The sequence below is a fragment of the Anolis carolinensis genome, chromosome 4, assembly GCF_035594765.1.
Source record: "Anolis carolinensis isolate JA03-04 chromosome 4, rAnoCar3.1.pri, whole genome shotgun sequence".
Taxonomy (NCBI): Eukaryota; Metazoa; Chordata; class Lepidosauria; order Squamata; family Dactyloidae; genus Anolis; species Anolis carolinensis.
The window spans coordinates 35,891,563-35,914,894 of NC_085844.1; the positions used below are offsets into that span (position 1 = coordinate 35,891,563).

Below are 23,332 nucleotides of genomic sequence, written 5' to 3' on the forward strand. Positions count from 1 at the left end.
CAGCACTGCATAGTGGATCAAGTGTTGTATCCAGTGGGTGCAGTCAATTGGATTGGACTAGGTTGGACTAGGGCCCCTTCCACACAGCGGAATGAAATCCCACAGTATCGGCCTTGAACTGGGATATATGGCAGCATGGACTCAGATAACACAGTTCAAAGCAGATATTGTGGGATTTTCTGCCTTGATATTCTGTGTTATATGACTGTGTGGAAGGGTCCTAGGATTCTGGAAGATCAGGGTTCAAATCCCCACTCGGCCAAGGAAGCTCCCTGATACTCAGTTCTTTTTTGTCACAATTGTATTTTAAAAACCCTCCTATGACAAACACAAACATTCTGAATTTACTTCTTCACAGTAACAAGACCTACAAAAATAATTTTAAAGATACCTCTAGAATAGTGATTCCCAACCTATCATTCTCTAAGTGTTTTGTACTTCAGCTTGTTGAAGTCCAAAACAACGGAAGGACCAAAGGTTAGGACTTTCCCTCTCCCTCCTTTTTTATCGACTGCAGATTACTACTTCTAGGGCCCTTTCCAGACAGCTGAATCAAATGCCACATCTGCCTTGAACTGAAATATATGGCAGTGTGGATTCAGATAACTCATTTCAAAGTAAATACTGTGAGATTTTCTGCCTTGATATTCTGGGCCGTGTGGAATGGCCCTAGGTGTGCAGTTGTTAACCTTCAACCAGTAGAGGGACTCAGTTCACCAAATTACAAAGCTTCTTATTATATTCTCTTACTAATACTGCAATGCACTAATATGCTTAATACAGTAGAGTCTCACTAATCCAAGCCTCGCTTATCCAATCCTCTGGATAATCCAAGCCATTTTTGTAGTCAATGTTTTCAATATATCGTGATATTTTGGTGCTAAATTCGTAAATACAGTAATTACAACATAACATTACTGTGTATTGAACTACTTTTTCTGTCAAATTTGTTGTATAACATGATGTTTTGGTGCTTAATTTGTGAAATCATAACCTAATTTGATGTTTAATAGGCTTTTCCTTAATCCCTCCTTATTATCCAAGTTATTCGCTTATCCAAGCTTCTGCCGGCCCGTTTAGCTTGGATTAGTGAGACTCTACTGTAACTCTATATTAACTCTGTATATTCATTGTTGTTGACAGCCTGTGTAATGCCAGTACACTCTCTTGTGTATGGTATGCTGAATGCTTTATGATTTTTGGCACACAGAAATGCTTCTCCTTGGGGATATAGAGTGGGATATAAACAAAGTTATTATTGTTATTTTTACTGCTACTATTATTACTATTATTATCTCAGGCTATCTGCTATGGTACTGATAGTTCCCCCCTAATATACCAAGACCTGGTACCATCTTCACACCCACTGGATACAAATATTCCTTCCTTTCCTGAAAACTCAGTGGCAGCCCATGCTTCGTGGATCAGGACCACTCCATGGATCACCTTTTTTTTTATAAGCCAAGGACATACACTTACTGCCTCTTATCAAAAGATTGCATTACACCAAAGTGTTCAAAAGCTGGGCATTTTAGGAATGCCTATCAATGAAATTTTCCTTAAAACCCCAAATTTCTATCACTGCAATATCTACAAATAAAAGTTTATGCACTCCAAGAAAAGGAGAAGGCAGGCAACATTAACATTAATATGTACATTATTTTCAATGTCTCAGTTTCTTAAAGGCTAGAAATTTGAGAACTGAAGGAAATTTTCATTTAGGAGGCCAGAGTCCTCATCATCATCCCAACTACACTTCGGCACACTGAAACTGAAGTGTATGTCTACTCCAGAAATATACTCCAGTTTCAGTCTCATTTTCTCATCAAAGTTAGGAACAACTTTGTGCAACCCAGTTATTGCAGTATGAAGACAGAAAAGTAGCCTAAGGTTAATCAAATGTGGCTATTTCCTGTAGATTCAGGGAAATGTGTGTTAATCAAATGTTAGATTCCTCATTTTTACCCCACCCTTCCAAGACTGCTCAAGCTTGACTTCAGATGTTATATACATTGTTTAAAAGCAACCAGACTGATTTTAAAACCCAGAAGATCCCAGATTTTATTCCTGTCCTTTCCAATTTTATTTCAGAGTTCCAAAAAATGCAGAAACATACCGGTATCTGAGATTTTAAAATTTGGGTGCTCTCTTAGCTGTTTATACAAGAAATGTTATGGGTAGCTTGGCCATCAGATGGTGATCTAGAGTCATTCTGGGAAGTCGTATTTCCTGACCGTATGCTGACTTGTCCTATAGTAACCCCTGATTAGACAACTTGAGACAGCTCTCTATCGTTTTTGTATCCACATAGCATTTCAAACCTGTTTTTCATCCATAGGTTTCACACACTCATGTGGCCAAATAGTTTACAAATATAAATACATTTAGCGAATGAAAGCAATTGCTTTACTTTGTCACTAAATCAAGAGACCACCTAAGTTAGATGTTGATGGAGATATTATTCTCACTCTTCTAATGTTATTTCAGAAGCCGACTGCTTTTCCCAGCTGAAGTTGACTGATAATCATGATTTTAATCCTCCTATGCATGGTACTTGCTGGTACCACCTCCCTTCCCTGTCTTTGAAGAGTTGTTTTGGAAAAGAGCTTAGCAGCAAGATTAGAGGCAGCAAGGGTCTTACAGACCACACCATAAGCAAGCCTATATGTTAACTGTGGAATTAACCGTTTTCTATTTGGGAAGCATAAACTAAAATAGATCTATATACTGGATCAGATCCAAAAATGTGTGACTTTATAGTAATTTGACACAATGCTTGGCTCTTGCTATGTAAGGAAACTCATCAGAACCACCGTTGGATTCAAAACAAGCACAGTTGTGACCCTACAAGCCTGCAGGAGCATTGGTTTTCTTTTCAGACATGATAAAGAGCAGATTCCCTTAAATCCTGAAACCAACTTGGCCAATAGACTTATGGGTTCGTCTATATATGCTTGGCTGCCCATGCTTTGCTTCTTGGCACACATGTCAATAGATGGGTCCAAATTCAAACTCCCGACATTACAGCCATTCAATTGTATTTTTACTGTTTGAAGTGAAATATAAACTAGCAAACTTTTCATGCAAAGGGTGGTTGTTGGATCTTTTCTGGCAATGGTACAACATCCTTCACCACACCTGAGTTTAGCAACATAACTTAAGGACAGACCCTACAGCATCCATTGTAGTATCTTACATCTTTCTGCTGTTCCTACAACACTTGCACTTGAAACAAAGCCACCTCTGTAAGCCCAACAGAAGAAAAAGAAATGTCTGGCCCATCAGATGCTGCTGGACTATAGCTTTCCTCAGCCCTAGGCAACAAAGTGAATGGTGAAGGATGGTGGATGCTGGAGTTCAACACATGTTACTCAAATGTTATCATTCCTAGACTTTAAAAATTCTTACAAGCTGTGCTTTCTTTTTTTCCAAGGGGATTCTATGAATTTGTGATAAGAGAAAACATCCTGCAGAAACTCCACCAGCATCTTTCATATTGATATTATACAATCCAAAAGCAGTTCAAGAATGTCTGGCAGAAAATAGTCATGCTTTGAGGATGTGTTCAAGGATAATGCTTTAATTTAATACATCTCTTGCTGTAGCATTTCCCTGTGTGAGTTTTCTCTTCTCCTTAATCAGCAACATCTGATTTAAAATTGGAGGACATTCTTTTACTATGTGGACAGCTGACCCCTTTACAACAGGTGTCCCTGGTCAAGAATTAGTGTGTTCCAAATCAGAGAAATGAGTCATTATATTTAAATGTGAATTTGAATATGAATCCAATTGAGATGAAAATGTAGAGCTTAGTTAACAGACTGAATAACATCACTTTAAATGTTTAGTGCATGCATGTAATTTCCTATACAGGCAGTCCCCGGGTTACAAACATCCAGCTTACGAATGACTCATAGTTAAGAAGAAGGGTGAGACAACAGGCAATGAGAGAAATCTACCCCTCGGAAGGGAAAATCACTCCTGAAAGGGTTATCATGGGAAAAAGGTATCTCCACTGAAGCTTCATTACCAATTCTTGTTTCCACGACAATTTTTTCAAAATCCAATTCAGGGACAGAAATTGAGGTGAAATCTTCTGAATAGAGACACAGGCAGCAAAACAAACACCACAGGGGTGTTAACTCTTCCCTATGCTATCCAGTGTGTGTGCACTCTGAATAGCAAGGGAAGGGTTAACACCTCTGTGGTTGTTATATATGGCTGGAGTCAGATTTTAAAGATGTACATGTTACAGCTTACATACAAATTCAATTTAGAAACAAAGTTACAGACCCTATCTTGTTTGTAACTTGCCAATATTTTTCTTCTAAGTCTTATTTTTATTACCCTGCAATATTTATTATCAAATGCTGGAAAATATGCTTCTTCACAATTATTTCTTGGAACCAAGCACAGGACTATGGCAGAATAATATATTTAGAATTTCAGCCATAAGTAATTGCAGTACTAGGGCCAGGAACTGAATATGCTGGTTTCAAAAGGGAGAAAGTTATTCTAGTTATCTCATAGAGCTTAACCTAAGGTCCCTTCCACACAGCTTTATAAAATCCATATTGAACTGGATTATATGGCAATGTGGATTCAGATAACCCAGTTCAAAACAGATCTTGTGGATTATCTGCCTTGATATTCTGGGTGATGTGGCTGTGTGGAAGGACCCTCACATCTTTTCAAAGTGCAAATATTTATGCATGCTCTGCCAGTGGATGATTCAGGCAGTGTTTAAAGATCTACCATAAAGATGGAGTCAAGGCCCATTACCCAAAATGAACTAATCAGAGTACCCACAGCATTGGTCTTTGCTGCATTAGGTGAGGTCACATGGCCTGTGTTTCCTTTAAAATATAGAAGAGGCACTATCTTTCCCCCCCTAATGTCCACTCTTTGCTTTCTGTTACCTATCTCTGGAGTGCTTTTAAACTGTATGGTATGCAAGATGTGTGAACGATTTGAAGGAACCTGGGAGCTTATGTCTGATTGTAAAGATGACGGAGGATTAAATGTGACATTTTATGGTGAGAATTGCTTTGTAAGTAGCTTTGTTAATGGGACAGTGGGGCGGACTTCGATGCTTGTGACAAAAGGCAAAACCCTGCAATATTAAAAGGCACTAATTAGGGCAGCCTGCAATTATCGTAAACATTGTTGTATTTCATTTTGCCAGGTGGTCATTTATACATCCATATGAGCAACTGTCCAGGCCAGCCCTGCCATTAGACAGTGCGTCATCTACCTCAGGCAGCGGAATCATGGTGGCATAAAAGAACAGCAAATTCTTCATTTAATTTCATTTGGCTATATATGTTTCTGCATCAAGCACCAAAATAACTCAACTGGATTTATGCTATCATGCACCTGAACTTGGATTAGGCATGATAGATTTTTGTTAATCTACATCAAACAGCAAAATTCTTAACTAATATAGGACAAACAAGTTATTATATTACTAAATAACAAAATATGACTTCTTTTAAGAGAAAGGGTCACCACTCAATCCCCTCCTCCAACCCCAACCCTGTATTTTTACTGCTTCAGACTTCCTTTGCTGTCTCATTCCTAATAATGAATTTGAATACTGGACTGTTTCCAACTTTTTCTGTAAAACTCACAAATGCTACTTTCAGGAAGCTGGACTCTGAAACAAATGCTACACTCAGGCAGATGCCTTAATCCAGAGGTAAAACTCAGTATTTCTTCAGTTTATTTTTGAATGGTTTAATTGTGAGAATTTGCCATCTAACCAATGGAACATAATTATTCTATTTACCATATGACCAGGTGATGTACTAAGAGGTTGTCTGTGGCTGCCTGGACTATTTTTCAAGTTTGTGTTTTGAAAATTGTCTTTTTCCTACAACATGAGCTCTGATCTGGGTTCTAGTTTCATGTGTTAGCTCTTTACATGCAAGAAGGTTTAATGAGGCCCAGCTGGTGAGTACAAGGCAGTAGTAAAAGAAGAAAACTGCATTTCGGATGGATAGATCATATCAAGGATTCTAAGGCACTGAATGGGTGACTTAAAGCCAGTTTGTTGACAATTAACAACAATCTGGGATGCATACAAATTTCCAGCTCTGGTGGCTGTTCTGAGTGAATAGATTGTTTTTGTGTCTTACAGCTCAAATTCTAAATGCATCCTACTCCAGAAGTAATGTGGTTGTTTTACCAGGCTTCCTTCTTAGCTAACTTTTGTTAGATACTACAGTATATAGTTAATCACAGAGCTTGAAACTGGCTGAAGGTTGCAGCTGTTTGACTAAACAGTTTATCATTCTACATCAAAGGGATATTTTGTCAGATAGCAAATCCCATGGTAATATAGTAGGATGATTGCATTGCAGCCTGCATTGATTAGTGTTATGATGTGGTGCCTATTTTCTAATCTGAATACAAACTGGATGGGTATGTGCCTTCATACCCATCCGTCGATGTATGGCAACTTATCAATTTCATGGTATTTTAAGACAAATAATACTCAAATATTGTTTTTCCAGTTCCTTCCTCTGAAATATAATACACCTGGAATTCACTGGCAGTCTCCTGCCCAAATAAGAACCAGGCCTGGCCCTACAGCACCTGGTATTTGTTGGTGGACTCTCATCAGTGCTGACCCTCCTTAGCCTCCATGATCAGACAGGATCTGGTGCCGTTATGGTATTTTGGCTACTTCCCTGTAAATCAGGACAAAATTGTTTTATAAAACTACCTATTATTGTTGTAATAGTTTATTTATCATTCCTGTGGGAATCTCAGTTCTGGGGGCTTCAAGTGCCAGGATAATACTATATCTACCACTTACACCCAGAACAGGAGTAGAGTTGAGACTTTAACTATTTCACTGTTAGCATTTTCCTGAACACAGTACAGTACTTAGATTCCAAGCACAATAGAGATGGCTGTAACAATTTCACTTTTGATTTCCTGAAAAGCCAAGTTGGGGACCCCTAGGCAATTCACAATCAACTTCATAGTGCAACAAAATTACTATGTTTCCTAGAGACTCTACTGTGCTTTTGAGTGAAGTGAAGCAAGGAGAAGGGGAGGTTACAGGTAAGGGTATGTCTCCAAAGGAAGGAAGCATTGCATGAGGAAAAGTAAAGCACGCCAGAGTAAGGGAAGAAGTTAGAAGGTGCAATAGATGAGCTCATCAAATGAATAGAAGATATAAGGTGATGCAAGGTGCAAAATGGAGGACTGGTGTCACAAACCGAGACAAGAGGGGAAAGTGGGAAGTCCACCTTGCAGTAGAACTTTCTTCTTCATTTCATTTTTTTCAGTTGCTTCCTAGCTGTTTTTTTTGGGTTTTTTTGTTTGTTTGTTTTTTTTTTGGGGGGGGGGGGGGGGTTCCTGAGCTATTATTGACCAAGGAAGCAATGATACTGAAAGTAGACTAACCTGCCTAGCAACAGAGCCATGTAATTAATTTCCCATTTTAAACCTCCTTCTCCATAGGTTTTCCTATCTCATTGAACCTGTCTGAAGCAGAGCCAGCCTCTGCAGTGAATGTTAATGTAATCAACTCATTGTGGAATGGATTGAGTTGCATTTCACAAGTTTCTAGTGAGTTAAGCCAAAATGCTGTAAAGTATCAAAGAATTGGGAAAGACCACAAGGTCCATCCATGCAGGAACACCCAATCAAGGCATCCCTGAGAGATGGCCACCAAGGCTGTATTTCAAAACCTCCAGAGAAGGAAACTCCACCACATGCTGAGGGAGAATCTTCCACTATCGAACAACTCTGTTAGGAAATTCTTCTGAATATTTAGATGGAATATCTTTTCCTGCAATTTGAATCAATTGCTCCATATCCTAGTCTGTAGAACAGCAGATAACAAGTTGGTCCTCTCTTCCATATAATAGCCTGCTGTCTAATTTTTCAGTGGAAATCTTATCTGTAGCAAGCAACCTTCACATACTGAAGAAGGATCAGAGATATTGCTAATTGAAAATATGTTTTGTTTATTTTTTATGATATTCTTGTGTTTGGCAGCTTGTTTTAGAATTGCTTAACTTGCTTTATATGTTTCTGCACTGCTACCTAACCCCCTTTGGTCTTTTTTGTTGTTTGTGTGAGCACCTAGAGATGTGGATATTATACCTTCATATGATGTGGATATTACAAGAAGGGATCTTAAGCGTTTTATGAAGCCTAGAATAACTATCCGTGCAGAAGGTATTTGGCTGAATATCACAACAGAGAACGCTGTCAAAAAATCAGAGATCTCCTTCAAGCTGGGCCAAGAGTTTGAAGAGACTACGGCAGATAACAGGAAAACCAAGGTAAGTGTTATGAGTGCTCTTCAGGGTTCAATCTCAAGTTGAATGCAAAAGCTATCCCAGTGCAAGGCAAGTATGAATAACACATGGCTGACTAATCACAGGTCCCTCCACACTGCCTGATTTTACAACTCCTTTCCCACCCCTACTGTTACCAAACTGCTGAATTTGAACAACCGAGTAAGCCCTCCAACTATCCCAGTTTGGCAGGGACAACCAGAAAAATCTATTTAGCCCAATTGCTAGATTAAAATATCCCCTTTTCCTTCTCCAGTTCCCACTTTTCCCTTACTTCAATTGTTGCATGCTGAGTTCAAGTGCTAAAGAGGAGAGGCTGTGGAATCTTGCTCTTTCCAGAAAGTTCAGGCAAAAACAAAGCTTTCCTAGCTTGTGTGTTCTTGCTCATTAATAACTTCTGCCACCTCAATCACACTCTGCTCATATATGTCCCCGTTTTCTTTTTCAGGGGTATGCCACAGTAGGAGGAACATTGTGTGGATATGATAGCAGTTGTATGCTGTCAACTTAGTTGAATATCCTGGTTAGGGGAGGTTAGTGTAAAGCAGGAATGGGGAATATGAAACCTTTTGACCACATGTGTGCCCACAGCTTCCCTTTTTAAAATGTTGAAACAAATGCCCTAATTTACAAAATAGCCATTATATGTGCAGGAAGAAAAAATTACTATGTCTGTGGTCCCACAAGAGAAGTCTTTTTCTTCAAAATTAAAATAACCTAGAAGATGATCTATTGTTTGGAGTGTCAGGGACCAGAGGGCTGTCAAAAAGTGGAATTAGTTGAAAAGTGGAACCCAGGCTTTTGTAGTTTGCAAATGCATTTTGACCACTGAAAAAAACATAAAACTTTTGAATGTGTGATAAAAAGCTGTTTCACGCATTCAAAAGCAATTCAAGGAAAGTTTGCTCTTTCTGTAGGAAAGCCTAAGACACACACTTGCATGGAACATTTCCAAGTGAGCCACATAAGAAGGGACTGATTTGTTTTTTCATGTCAGGAGCAACCAGAGTTGCTTCTGGGGTGAGAGAATTGGCTGTCTGCAAGGACGTTGCCCAGGGGACGCCCGGATGTTTTGATGTATTTACCATCCTCGTGGGAGGCTTCTCTCATGTCCCCACATGGAGCTGGAGCTGAAAGAGGGAGCTCATCCTCACTCTCCCAGGGTGGGATTCGAACCTGGCAGCCTTCAGGTCAGCAACCCAACCTTCAAGTCATGAGGCTTTTATCCCCTAGACCACCGGAGGCTCCTAGCAGGAACTGATGAAAGGCATCAAATTAATAGAACTTGTCTGTGATTTGTAAGCATTGAAAGAGCAAGTTATCAGAAAGCGAGGTGACAAAATGTGGGGAAAGCCTGCATTGATGTGTTCTATATCAAGGGAGCAAGAAAAAGCAAGTAGAACTTTGGAGCGTTTTTTCAGACTACAGCTCCCACCAGCTCACAGCTGGCATGGCCACTTTTGCAAGTCTTGTAAAAAGCCTATTACTTTTTGAACAGCAGTTTCATTACATGGGATATGGGTTTTTATTTTTCTAGAGTATTGTGACCATAGAGAAGGATGGCTCTCTACTTCATGTGCAGAACTGGCATGGGAAACAAACTTTAATAAGGAGAAAGCTGGTATATGGCACTATGGTGGAGGTAAGTAAGATTCCAGGTGCTTGCAGAGTGGGAGGACCATATAGAATGCTTTGGGTGCTTCTAGACAAAAAAAGGGGGGTTCTTACAGCTACAGTAAGAGCTTGGCATCCTTTGGGGTTAGATTCATGTATGATCCTGTCTATTACATACAATAGTGTTGTAAAATTGCTTCACTTATATAAAATGGTAAAATCAAGGTTTACTTTTTGAATTTTTAAAAATATTTTCAAGCCATGGATCATGAAATTCATGGGTGCAGAATTTGTAGGTACAAAGGGCTAACTGAGGGATGGACAAGAAGTTTACAAATGGAGTAGCAATTTTTTTTCTAGAATCCTTCCTCAAATTCTGGAATAAGGCAGGATGACATGTGTCCATGGGTAATATTTAATGTGCATTTCTTTGAAGTACAGTAGAGTCTCACTTATCCAACACTCGCTTGTCCAATGTTCTGGATTATCCAACGCATTTTTGTAGTCACTGTTTTCAATATATCGTAATATTTTGGTGCTAAATTCATAAATACAGTAATCACTACATAGCGTTATTGCGTATTGAACTACTTTTTCTGCCAAATTTGTTGTGTAACATGATGTTTTGGTGCTTCATTTGTAAAATCATAACCTAATTTGATGTTCAATAGGCTTTTCCTTAATGCCTCCTTATTATCCAACATATTCGCTTATCCAACATTCTTCCGGCCTGTTTATGTTGGATAAGTGAGACTCTACTGTATATATGTAAAGCCAAAAAAAAAAGGTCTGACAGAACACAGAATAGTAAAACTCAGTTCTTCACTCGAAAGGTTTTCCAAGTTAGAAAGCATTTAAAATTAAATCATTAGTATATGGATGTCTGGATATATTTTTATGGTCTCTGATTTGTTAATGGAAATAGATATAACTGAAGTGTAGGATGTTTTGCTACTACCATTGAATAGATATTGGGTACTAGGACTAGGTACTGCTCGCAGTGGCACAGCGGGTTAAACCGCTGAGCTGCTGAACTTGCTGTCTGAAAGGGCAGCGGTTCAAATCCGGTGAGCGGGGTGAGTCCCCACTGTTAGCCCCAGCTTCTGCCAACCTAGCAGTACAAAAACACACAAATATAAGTAAATAGGTACTGCTCCGGAAGGCAGGAAGGTAACAGCGCTCCATGCAGTCATGCTGGCCACATGGCCTTGGAGATGTCTATGGACAAAACCAGCTCTTCAGCTTAGAAATGGAGATGAGCACCAACCCCCAGAGACGGACACGGCAGGACTTAATGTTAGGGGGAAACCTTTACCTTTACCTACTAGGACGGTGCTATTAAAAGTGGTGGTCCATAGACCAATGGTGATGTGCAAGCAGTCTGTAGCAAGTTTTCAGAAAATAAACTAACAATCAATAGGCACAAATATGGAATCAATCCCAGGCACATTATGAAAAATCCCTCCTGGTCCTCCACATCAGTTAACTTAAGAGGTTTGGGGCTAAAGGACTGAGAATGGCAAAATGATTCTGGTAAACACAGGATTTTTTCCCCTCTAAACTCTGGTTATAATGCAGCTCATACTTTTCCTTAAACAACACAAAACCCTACCCCACTATTAATTTCTGACAGAGTGCTGCAAATTTTAAGAGGCATAGCTTTCCTGCTGCTGATTACTTACCACACTGCCCTTTTTCATAGGAATTAATCGTAGGAAGTGCCATTCACAAAAGGCAGTATAAGCGGGTTTGACAAAGGCACCTGGAATCTGGAGTCATTGAGCTGGTTGATCTTACTAGGACTGAAGACAACTTGTGCTATGTTGCAAAAGGACTCTGATGTTTTAATCTTTTAACATAAGACTATTGAGACAGCAATTTGGATATTGAATGTTTAATAAAAATCTTAAACTCCTTCGTGCTTCTTTCTTGGTGGTAATGGATAGGTATGTGCCATATCGACATTTTTGGAAGACAGTAACAAAGTGGAAAGGTTTATCAGATCTTGAAATAGGGAATTCTATTCAGGTTAGCAAGACCAGCTGAGAATTTGTTAGGCTAGAACCTACATAGGTATGTACAAACTCTTTAAACTTCTAAAGCACCAAGGGAAAATGTGTGGTCTTCACATTGTCAAACTACAGTTCTGATCATCTTTGGCAACACATTGGAGAGGGGTCAGGGCTGTGCAGGAGTCACTTTTACCTTGGTTTGCACTGTGGAGGTCTTCAAATGCTCATCTCATCAGTGCAAAATGTCGCAATAGATTTATTACATCTTTTTCTTTCTTTTTTTTCGTGTCAGGAGCAACCAGAGTTGCTTCTGGAGTGAGAGAATTGGCCGTCTGCAAGGACGTTGCCCAGGGGACGCCCAGATGTTTTGATGTTTTTACCATCCTTGTGGGAGGCTTCTCTCATGTCCCCGCATGGAGCTGGAGCTGATAGAGGGAGCTCATCCACACTCTCCCCAGGTGAGATTCGAACCTGGCAGCTTTCAGGTCAGCAACCCAACCTTCAAGTCACTTAGTCCACTACGCCATCTGGGGGCTCCTATTACGACATCTTAGTATGATGATAAGATATACATTTTAAGTAGTGTAGTAGCATAGCATAGGTTGAGTATTCCTTGTAGGAAATGTGGAGGACCAGGAGTGTTCTATACTTTGGATTTTGGAATACCTGTATTTGCATATATGAAAATGAGAAATCTTGAAACTGGGGACATGAAATTAATTTCTATTTCATATATACCTTATACATAAGGCCAAATTTTATATACGATTTTAATGATTTCCCATATGAAACAAAGCTTATTTACATGGAACAATCAGATATGAAGGGTGTTATTATCTCAGCTAATCATATTGACCATTTTGGAGTATTTAAGATAAGGGATACTCAGTCTACATCTCCAATGGGTCTTGCAGCCCAGCGTAAATACATAAGTCATTTGTTTTATCAGAATTAAATGTTTTGTGAAGGATGAGCAAATATTTCAATACTTCTAGTAAGACAGGGAAAATGCATATATTGGGCTGTGACACGTGTTAGTGCCCAGGGGCAAGGTCTATAAAACAAGGGTACATTTTTGTCGTCTTGTCCTCCAAGGCAGGTAAGGGGGATCCCACTGGTCAGAGGCCCAATGGCAGTGTTCCTCCAGGTCCATTGCATCAATGGCCTTATTTATGACATTCATTATATCCCTTACTGTTGGATAAGGTGGATAGGACTTGTGATTGAATAATTTCTACAAAGCAGTGCTGCAGGATTGACTTGGAAGTCATTCACAATGACAAGCCCGACTTTTGTAAACCTTTATTTCTTTCCACATAAAAAACACAATCAAGCTTTGAATACTTAACTAGTGAACCACAGGTAAATTTAAACTGAAATGATGGGGAGTAACTTCACACTCTTGCGTAGATTCTGGTACAGGTAACATCATTCATGGTACATTCCTAGCAAATAAAGGGGGAAAAAAGGGATAGTACAAATGGTGTAGCCTTCAGTCCATTTCACAACAATGATTTGTGAGCTCATTTATTCTTGTGAAGTGTGAGATTTTGCTTGTCAAATGAGAAGCAGAGTCTACTTGGCTGTACAGTGAAATTCTTTACAATAAGATGTTCTAATTGACAACTGGGATGACTTTAAAGGAGGATTACACATATTAATAGGTCAAAATCATCAATAGTAACTTACCACAACTGCTATATATCTTCAGTGTTGGAGACAGTCACAACATGCCAGGAAACTGAGAAGGGTGCAATTGTATTCATGTACTACAAGTAGATTTCCCATAGGTAATGGACAGTCATTGAGTCAATAGATTATTGAATCAGATAGGGTTTTCATCTGATCAAGCATAGCTTTTTTCTAATGTAAAGCTAGCAGCTCAGTTTTGATTAAAAAGTGAACTACTTTTCCCAGAAGAACACCCTGTGGCTAGCATCCTGGTAGTGACTAATACACCTTATGCCTGGATATGTGTATTGCCATTGCAGAAGTTGGAAATTTCTTCTACCTGAACACTGGGGACCAAGCAATATAAAAGAGTGATCAGCACGGGGCGGTGGGAAGTTATCAAGGCCTTTTATCATGTTTGCAGCAGTTTTATTTGACTATGGGGAAGAGTTAACTGAATGCAATCTAACTTTTGCACTTGAAATGTATTTTGCAGTGAGTGAAGTGAGCTAAGAATCAAGAGAGAACATGTTAGGAGAAGAGAGAAACTGGAACACTAACTGGAAATGACCCTGCAAAATCAGGACACTTGAAGTGGAAAGGATTGGAAAAAAGTGAAATGAAATTGACATTTTTTTAAAATCTTTGTCTCCTCCAATCCAGCTAGAATACACAAAATCTACATTTCTCCCTTCTAACCTAGACTTGCAAGTGAAAGGGATATGCATGAGTGTGTGCACTTACACATGCACACCTCTTATCTTCATATCTACCATCTAGGTGCTTTTTGTTGGTAAGATGTGTTTTCAACTGCAAAAAAGAAACAGCATCTCACAAATGCTGCACACACAATGCTTTTCCTCAAACAAGGGGCACTAACACAGGCATTTAGACAGTTATACATTCAAATGCTGAAACTTTCCATGTTAAGAGGATCACATGATAGGGAAAAATATCTGCTTGAGAACTTGGAGATAACCTACCCATCAGCCCATAAGTGAGTGGCTTGTGTCATTTGGTGAATCTACTCCGACTTTTAACCTGAACTTTAGAGGACTGTCCAAGAAGCTGATCCTATTCTAGACACAGTGCAAGCCACCTTAGCCTAAATCTAGGCAATAACCTGGAACAGATTCACCACTTCACAGATACCCAAGCCACCATCTACCCCCTACATGGCACTTTTTAGAGAATGGAGACCAATCATCCAACACAATATAAGAAAGTTTCATAGATTCATTACCTTTCTGGGTATGTTTCATACACATATCAGCACAAAAGCCATTTAAAATTATGCCCTTAATGCAAGGATGGATAATTATAGGTGTCCTCCAGATGTGTTGGGCTTGGACTATATTTCCCATTAGCAACCAACATTCCTAGGTAAGCAAAGGCTAGGTAAGAAATAACTATCTGACCAAAATCAGTTAATTCTCCAATTCTCTGTGTCATTCATTGATACATGCACATGCACACACACACATTTTTTTCATGTCAGGAGCAACTTGAGAAAGTGCAAGTCGCTTCTGATGTGAGAGAATTGGCCATCTGCAGGGACATTGCCCAGGGGATGCCCAGATGTTTTGATCTTTTTATCATCCTTGTGGGAGCCTTCTCTCATGTCCCCGCATGAAGCTGGAGCTGATAGAGGGAGCTCATCCGCACTCTCCCCGGTTGGATTCGAACTGATAACCTTCAAGTCATGAGTCCTGCCGGCACAAAGGTTTAATCCACTGCGCCACTGGGGGCTCTATACACACACATATGAGAGACAGATAATTAAGTGTTTTAAAATATTGGTTATAGTTTTCCAGGATGAACTAGGAGAAAGAAACTTACCACCACCATATTCCCACCAACTAATTTTCTTTTGATAATCGTACATTTGTCACCCCACTTCTGGACTTTAGTCAGAGTACCGCCCTCCATCGTTACTATGCTCTAAAAAGAAATCAGAGAAGACCAGGGTTATGAAAAAAGAATGGAGTCAGGAAATGTTAGTTCTTAAGGCTGTGGCTCCCAGTGGCCTTATTGCTTGGTGGGAATGCTGAGAATTGTAGTCCAAAAAGTAATGCTCTGGGAAAACATTTTCTTTCCATCTTCTTGTGAGTAAATGAACTATCAGTGTCACTTCCTTCCTCTGTCCAAATATTTATTTAACTAGAATTCTGATTATCAGCAGACTGCTGTCAAGATATTCCACTTCCTAAGTCATGAGAACAATTCCTAAAGGAGACAGCAAGTTTTACCTTGGCATGCCTGCAGTCCATTGTTGTTTCCTCAAACTCCTGGCCCAATCTGAAGGAGACTTCATTTACTTTAAAGATAGTTTCTGTTCTGATGGTGATGACATCTTTATTCTTGGTAATGACCACTGTGGGCTTGGCTAGACTTCCCAGCTTCCTTTGGGAATAGCATACTCCTAAGGATGAGTCAGAAAATAAGCCAGTGTGTAATGGGGCTAGCCTTTTAGATTGAGGGTGCATCTACACTGTTGAATTAATGTAGTTTGACACCACTTTAACTGCCATGCTTTGAGCTATGGCTACCTGGGAGCTACGGTTTACAAGGTCTTTAGCCTTCTCTGCCAAAGAGTTCTGGTGCATCACTAAACCACAAATCCCAATATTCCATAGTAATAATTAACCCAACAGCGTAGATGCAGCCTTTGATTTGAAAAATCCAGGTTCTAATGCTCATTCACAGCAAAAGCATCAATTAAATATACATGGTGTCCCAAAAATGTATATAGTAGGCCTTACACTTTCACAGAGGTTAGGGGCACAAGACCTCTTCAAAAGCAGGAAAAAAACTCAAATAAAAAACCCTACTTTTTAAACCTGAGAGAATACCTCTTTAGGAATCTCTAGGTCCTCCAGTGAAATTACCGTATATGGTCAACTTCTGAAAAGTTGTGCATTATAAAATTGTACTGCAATTGAGCTATGTTGGAGTTGTATTGGATTGCATTGCATTGCAACTGGCAGCAATACTATCAGTTTTCTACTGTGCAACTGGAGCTTGATTTATGTGACTCTTTGCACTGCCATTGCATGGCAAAAGCATGGATTGGATGGCCCTTGTGGTCTCCTCCAATTCCGTGATTCATATCTCCTAGAACAGGCAACATAACAGCATTTACACCAGTATAGGACACCAACTAGTATTTGTGAATATGAATTATGTGGTTGCAGTACATGGGCTATTATTAATCCCTACTGGAATAGGCCCACTGAATCAACTGGATTTACATATGCATTCACTGGCCAGTCCATAATTAATTTAATGTATCTATCCAGCCTTAGCTGTGTGCATATTTATATGTAATCTCACAAGCAAACCTGCATAATGTGTGTTGGAGAATTAAGAAACTTAAATTAGGCCCCATCTAAATAGTTTAAAATAGCTCAAGATCCTCCTGAGCTGTATAGGCTCTCAGTCCAAATTAAACTTTATTTGTGACAAAGGAATCCCAAAACCAAGAAGGGATATTGACTAGATACCTTTATGGCCATCATGTCTACCCCTTAAAAACCAGCTGTTCCTTATTCTGCTATAAAACAGGCTTCCATACCTAGTTCTTTCATATATTCATCAAAGTTTTCACTAGAGATGAGCTTCCAGGTTCCCAAGAACTGCTCTGACATTATGGAAAGATGATTGAGAGAGACTTTCGGGAGTAAAGCTGCATGAAAACAACATGAAAATAGTGTTGGGTGATGAAAAAAAATCCTAAAACTCAAAGACATGGCTATGATAGTCTGGAATATCAACATGAAAAGAGATCTTGAAGCACTTTAGAGCAGGCATGGGCAAACTTGGGCGTTTAAGTCCAAAACACCTGGAGCACCAATGTCTGCCCAGGCCTGTTTTAGAGACTAGCTGAGAGAACAAAGTTGGTGGCACAGGCTTTCAGGGTGGATCTACATTATGGAATTAATGTAATTTGACATAACTACCATGGCTCAATGTCATGGAATCATGGAAGAGTAGTTTTCCAAGGTCTTTAGCCTTCTTTTCCAGAGAGAGCTGGGGCCTACTCAAACTACAACTTTCAGGATCCCATCGCATTGAGCCAGGACAATTAAAGCGGCGCTGACACTACAGTGTAAAGCCAGCCTAAGTCTATGAAAGCTCATGCTACCAATTTCGTTCTCTGTTATCACTGCTCTACTTCAGTTTGCTGTGCTGCATTTGAATTGTTTGGTTATTTGTTACTTTGGCTTAAAAAAACACTGTTCAATAACAGCAATATGTCTAACAACCCTGCTACTTGGTACTTACTTTACTTACTTGGTACACAATGTTTGAATCAGAGAATAGGAGTTAAAAGAGGATACATTAAGCATATTAGAGTAGTAGGAGACAGACAAACAGATCAAGATCCTTTGGCGTATTCACTATGGGATTGGGGGCTGTATAAGATCAGGAAAGGCTTCTAAACTATAATGGACTATGTGTGTGTGTGTACACGTGTATATACATACATACATCATCAACTTCTGGTTATCCTCCAAACATTATTTTCAACCAATCTACATTTGAGCCAGAGCCAGCTAAAATATATGTGCACGCACGCACACGCACACACACATATACATGCATGCATACATATACACACATACACATACTCTAGCTGGCTCTGGCTCAAATGTATGTGTACACACACATATATACATATACAGTAGAGTCTGACTTATCCAACATTCACTTACCCAACGTTCTGGATTATCCAATGCAATTTGCCTCCCGTCCCGATCCACAGCTGTTTCTCTAGACAGCAAGGATTGAACTTTTTATGGATTTAATTTCCGACAGTGTTGCTACTGTATTTTCATTTTATGCAATTCTATTTTTATTTGTAGTCAATTTGTTAGTAGCCAATTTTTTTAGTCAATGTTTTCAATATATTGTGATGTTTTGGTGCTAAATTCATAAATACAGTAATTACTACATAACTTTATCATGCTTTGGACTACTTTTTCTGGTGATTAGTTGTAAAACATAATGTTTTTGGTGCTTAATTTGTAAAATCATAATGTAATTTGACGTTTAATAGGCTTTTCCTTAATCCCTCCTTATTATCCAACATATTTGCTTATCCAACGTTCTGCCAGTCCCTTTGTGTTGGATAAGTGAGACTCTACATATATACACACACATACACTCACTCTCTCACTCTCTATCTCTTTCTCTCTAACTGGCTCTGGCTCAAATGTAGGTTGCATTGTTCAGAAGCCTTTCCTAATCTTATAAAGCCCCCAATCCCATAATGAAATGGGGTAATCAAAATTGATGATTTTCGTATGGAAGGACATATAGAATTATGTCTGGCATTACATTCCTCTAATCTGAGTTTTTGATACATGGAGAGAAGTGGGTAAAAATAAATGTATTATTATTGTTGTTATGTCCATCTGCCCAAGACATTATTTTCCAGTTTTCCATTTAAAAAAGAAAAAGAATGAATCCTACATAAGATTCTGCAATCCTCATGTTTGCCCACCATGCAATTAGGATTTATGTACAAAAACAGTCTTTAAAAAAAATCCAAGTTCCTATCAATTGAACGGCTGCAGAACAGACAGTAATTCAACAGGGCAGGTTTCTTCCAAAACTGTCTGCAATACACTTCTGAACAGAACAGTGGCCTATGGGGACATATTGTTGTATATAAATAACATTTACAGCCCTGGGCCAAAGACGCAGCTTTCTTTAAAAATGCAGATAAACAGATGGGAACTAAAAGGGAACACATTAATGACATTAAGTTTTCCATCAGTTCCTAGAAAATGCTGACATTCCCCCAAAGATTACACTAAAATGTCACAATTTAAGACTTACTTACAGGCCTTGATGCCTTGGCACTGAAGTCTTCCCTTTCAAAATGGTGGCAAGAGCATATGTTTCCTAGTCTGGTGGAATTGGAGGAAAAAAATACAAAATACATCTGCAGTAAACCCATTGGATCACTGACTCAACAAATGATTTCATTGGATACCAATGAGTTTGCACTCTAATGGTGGCTAACCATTGAGCTTCAACTATCATATAAATATACAAAGTATAAGCAGAATGATTAAGTAAAAGCAAAATATAAGCCTACCTTTCAATGTCATGAATGTCTATCAGATTAACATTTTTTAAAATGTTTGGTTGGTAGCAGAGCGAAATGCAAGCTGCAATAGTATGGCAGAGAAGCAAAAATTAGCAAAATGGTTCTGAAAATTTGGAGAGGTTTTTATAAAATGAAAAAAGTTTATGCAAAAAAAATATCAATTACTCCTCCTACACAGAATTAAAACATGTACAAAATAAAGCTGTAGTGATAGTATGTACTTTCCAATAAGGACAAATTTACTTGCAGCACAATACAAAATGAATTTACTCCTGTCGCACTTTTGATACCAGGCAAGCCTTGCAAAGGATTGTAGACAGTGTAGAGTTTTTTCAAAAAAGGAAAACATCTTCCGTGTTCAAAGCACAGGAATGACACTCATGATGAAACACAGGCCAATTGTTTCCTGTTAGAATCTGTCTTTAATTTTATTTATTTAGGATATTTATATACTGCCTTTCTTACCCCTAGGGGGACTCAAGGCAGTTTGCAACATATTAATGGCATGAATAAAATGCTAACATATAATAATAATAATAATAATAATAATAATAATAATAATAATATCACTGACATATAACTATAAATTAAAACCATTAAAACCATTAATGATTTAAAGTTCCTAAGAGTTCAGTTGTTATCCTTAATATATATATATATATATAGGTAAAAGTCACATTCATTCCTTCTTTTAAGGATGTCTGTGTTATTGTCCCATAACCGTTTTGGCAATGGCCATTGTTAAGGAAATTATCACTTTGTTGCTGTGAGTTTTCCGGGCTGTATAGCCATGTCCCAGAAGCATTCTCTCCTGACATTTCACCCAGATCTATGGCAGGCATCAGAAGTTGTGAGATCTGTTGGAAACTAGGCAAGTGAGTTTCATATATCTGTGGAAGGTACAGAGTGGGAGAAATAACTTTTGTTTGTTTGAGGCAAATGTGAATGTTGCAATTGGCTAGCTTGATTAGCATTGAATAGTCTGGCAGCTTCAAAGCCTGGCTGCTTCCTGACATGCTTGGGTGAACCAACCTGAACACAGCATATTATTTGAGAACACAGAAATGCTGGACCACTCTAACAACCACCATGTCAGACTACACAGAGAAGCCACTGAAATCCACAAGAATGTGGACAATTTCAAAACAAAGGAGAAAACCATGAAAATGAACAAAATCTACCAGTATTTAAAAAACCTCTAAAATCAGAACAGTAAATAAAGAACAACACTCAAAAACTGGGAAATTCCAGACAAGAAACAATCAGGGCCAGCTAATTGCCTCCCAACAAAGGATTCTCCCAGGCAGGGAGAAGCTGCAAGCTTTGAAGCTGCAAGGCTATTCAATGCGAATCAAGCTGGCCAATTGCAACATTCACATTTGCCTTAAACAGACAAGAGTTCTTTCTCCCACTGTGGACATTCCACAGATATATAAACCCCACTTGCTTAGTTTCCAACAAATCTCATAACCTCTGAGGATGCCTGCCTTAGATGTGGGAGAAACGTCAGGAGAGAATGCTTCTGTAACATGGCCATACAGTCTGGAAAACTCGCAGCAACCCAGTGATTCTGGCCATGAAAGCCTCTGACAACACAATTATCACTTTACTTCCTGTTTTTGTGTTTTCATTCATCTTATGAAAACCTACTCCTTGATTATTATAAGTCAAGAAACATTTCAAGCATGTTCCCAAGTAGATATTGTGCCATAATAAGCTTATTGGTTTTGTTGGATTTGTTGCAATAACATGGCTTGCTGTTCTGGAAATTATTTGTGATAAATGCTAGTACAGCTTATTATCTCTCAGCATATCTCTTAAACACTTTCTATATGTTTTTGTTTTGTTTTGTTTTGATTGGCAGCACCCTGTGCCTTTAAAAGCTGGACAGAATCTGTGATAGTAAAAAATAAATAAATCCCATGTTGAGAAAAAAGAGAGGGCCCATTAGTGAGGAAAGTGACATTTTTAAACTGATTTATCACAGTAATGTCTGCATTTCATGTATGATAACATCTCCTTTGCCATTAGTTGGATGTGTGGGATGAAAAATACAGTGGGGCAGAGTTGGTGCAAACCACACCAGTTTTTTTATTGTGTCAGAAGTGACTTGAAAACATACTGCAAGTCGCTTCTAGTGTGAGAGAATTGGCAATCTGCAGAGACAATGCCCAGGGGATGCTTGGACGTGTTACCATCCTGCTGGGAGGCTTCATAGAATCATAGAATCATAGAATCATAGAATAGTAGAGTTGGAAGAGACCACATGGGCCATCCAGTCCAACCCCCTGCTAAGAAGCAGGAAATCGCATTCAAAGCACCCCCGACAGATGGCCATCCAGCCTCTGCTTAAAAGCCTCCAAAGAAGGAGCCTCCACCACGGCCCCGGGGAGAGAGTTCCACTGTCGAACAGCTCTCACAGTGAGGAAGTTCTTCCTGATGTTCAGGTGGAATCTCCTTTCCTGTAGTTTGAAGCCATTGTTCCGTGTCCTAGTCTGCAGGGCAGCAGAAAACAAGCTTGCTCCCTCCTCCCTTTGACTTCCCTTCACGTATTTATACATGGCTATCATGTCGCCTCTCAGCCTTCTCTTCTGCAGGCTAAACATGCCCAGCTCTTTAAGCCGCTCCTCATAGGGCTTGTTCTCCAGACCCTTAATCATTTTAGTCGCCCTCCTCTGGACGCTTTCCAGCTTGTCAACATCTCCCTTCATCTGCGGTGCCTAAAATTGGACACAGTATTCCAGGTGTGGTCTGACCAAGGCAGAATAGAGGGGGAGCAGGACTTCCCTGGATCTAGACGCTATTCCCCTATTGATGCAGGCCAGAATCCCATTGGCTTTTTTAGCAGCCGCATCACATTGTTGGCTCATGTTTAACTTGTTGTCCACAAGGACTCCAAGGTCTTTTTCGCACACACTGCTGTCAAGCCAGGCATCCCCCATTCTGTATCTTTGATTTCCATTTTTTCTGCCGAAGTGAAGTATCTTGCATTTGTCCCTGTTGAACTTCATTTTGTTAGTTTTGGCCCATCTCTCTAGTCTGTCAAGATCGTTTTGAATTCTGCTCCTGTCTTCTGGAGTGTTAGCTATCCCTTCTCTCATGTCCTCACAAACTAGAGCTGACAGAAGCTCACCCCATTTCACAGTTTTGAACTGCCAACCTTCAGATCAGGTACCCAACCTGCAGGCCAGCAGTTCAGTCGGCACAAGGGTTTAATCCAGTGGTTCTCAACTTTCGTAATGCAGCGACCCCGTAATGTAAATATATGATAAGCAGGATGTATTTTCATTCACTGGACCAAATTTGGCACAAATACCAGATACAAGCAAATTTGAATACTGGTGCAGTTGGGGAGATTGATTTTGTCCTTTGGGAGTTATAGTTGGTGGGATTTATAGTTCACCTAAAATCAAAGGGCATTCTGAACTCCACCTACGATGGAATTGAACCAAACTTGGCACACAGAACTCCCACGATCAACAGAAAATACTGAAAGGATTTGGTGGGCATTGACCTTGAGTTTTGGAGTTGTAGTTCACCTACATCCAGAGAGCACTGATAATCCAAACAATGATGAATCCTCTGGACCAAAATTGGCA

At 39.3% G+C, this 23,332-nt stretch overlaps 2 protein-coding genes across 9 annotated transcripts in view; one reads left to right on the forward strand and one right to left on the reverse strand.

The window, feature by feature from the left end:
• LOC100554549 (myelin P2 protein) overlaps positions 1 to 23,332 on the forward strand; it is a 29,117-nt gene continuing 5,785 nt past the window's right edge. The window contains exons 1-4 of one of the 6 annotated variants that reach the window (XM_008108447.3): positions 1 to 5,050; positions 8,105 to 8,303; positions 9,856 to 9,960; positions 11,635 to 11,847. In XM_008108447.3, the coding sequence (XP_008106654.1) occupies positions 5,034 to 5,050; positions 8,105 to 8,303; positions 9,856 to 9,960; positions 11,635 to 11,685 (372 nt within the window). In that variant the 5' untranslated portion in view covers positions 1 to 5,033 and the 3' untranslated portion in view covers positions 11,686 to 11,847. The other 5 variants (XM_003219548.4, XM_062980226.1, XM_062980227.1 and 2 more) reach the window with 5 other exon arrangements.
• Positions 13,232 to 19,987, reverse strand: LOC100554742 (myelin P2 protein). 3 transcript variants are annotated; one of them, XM_062980231.1, is made up of 7 exons: positions 19,722 to 19,987; positions 19,464 to 19,530; positions 18,331 to 18,388; positions 17,190 to 17,300; positions 15,865 to 16,037; positions 15,455 to 15,556; positions 13,232 to 13,389 (listed from the first exon to the last, which is right to left on the reverse strand). In XM_062980231.1, exons 4-7 carry the CDS (start codon positions 17,260 to 17,262, stop codon positions 13,339 to 13,341), a joined length of 399 nt encoding a protein of 132 aa, XP_062836301.1. In that variant the 5' UTR covers positions 17,263 to 17,300; positions 18,331 to 18,388; positions 19,464 to 19,530; positions 19,722 to 19,987; the 3' UTR covers positions 13,232 to 13,338. The 3 variants fall into 3 exon arrangements, with proteins under 3 accessions (XP_062836301.1, XP_062836300.1, XP_016848322.1); XM_062980230.1 differs by lacking the exon at positions 18,331 to 18,388 and having other exon boundaries at positions 19,460 to 19,530; positions 19,722 to 19,904; XM_016992833.2 differs by lacking the exon at positions 18,331 to 18,388 and having other exon boundaries at positions 19,722 to 19,896.

Excerpts from the sequence above, each read along its gene's own strand:
- LOC100554742 (XM_062980231.1), bottom strand. The coding sequence starts at position 17,262 with ATGTCAGAGCAGTTCTTGGGAACCTGGAAGCTCATCTCTAGTGAAAAC. Across the intron at positions 15,557-15,864 it reads TGGACTGCAGGCATGCCAAG|AGCATAGTAACGATGGAGGG; the intron begins GTAAAACTTGCT and ends ATTTCTTTTTAG. Across the intron at positions 13,390-15,454 it reads TTGGTGGGAATATGGTGGTG|GAATGTACCATGAATGATGT; the intron begins GTAAGTTTCTTT and ends TTTATTTGCTAG.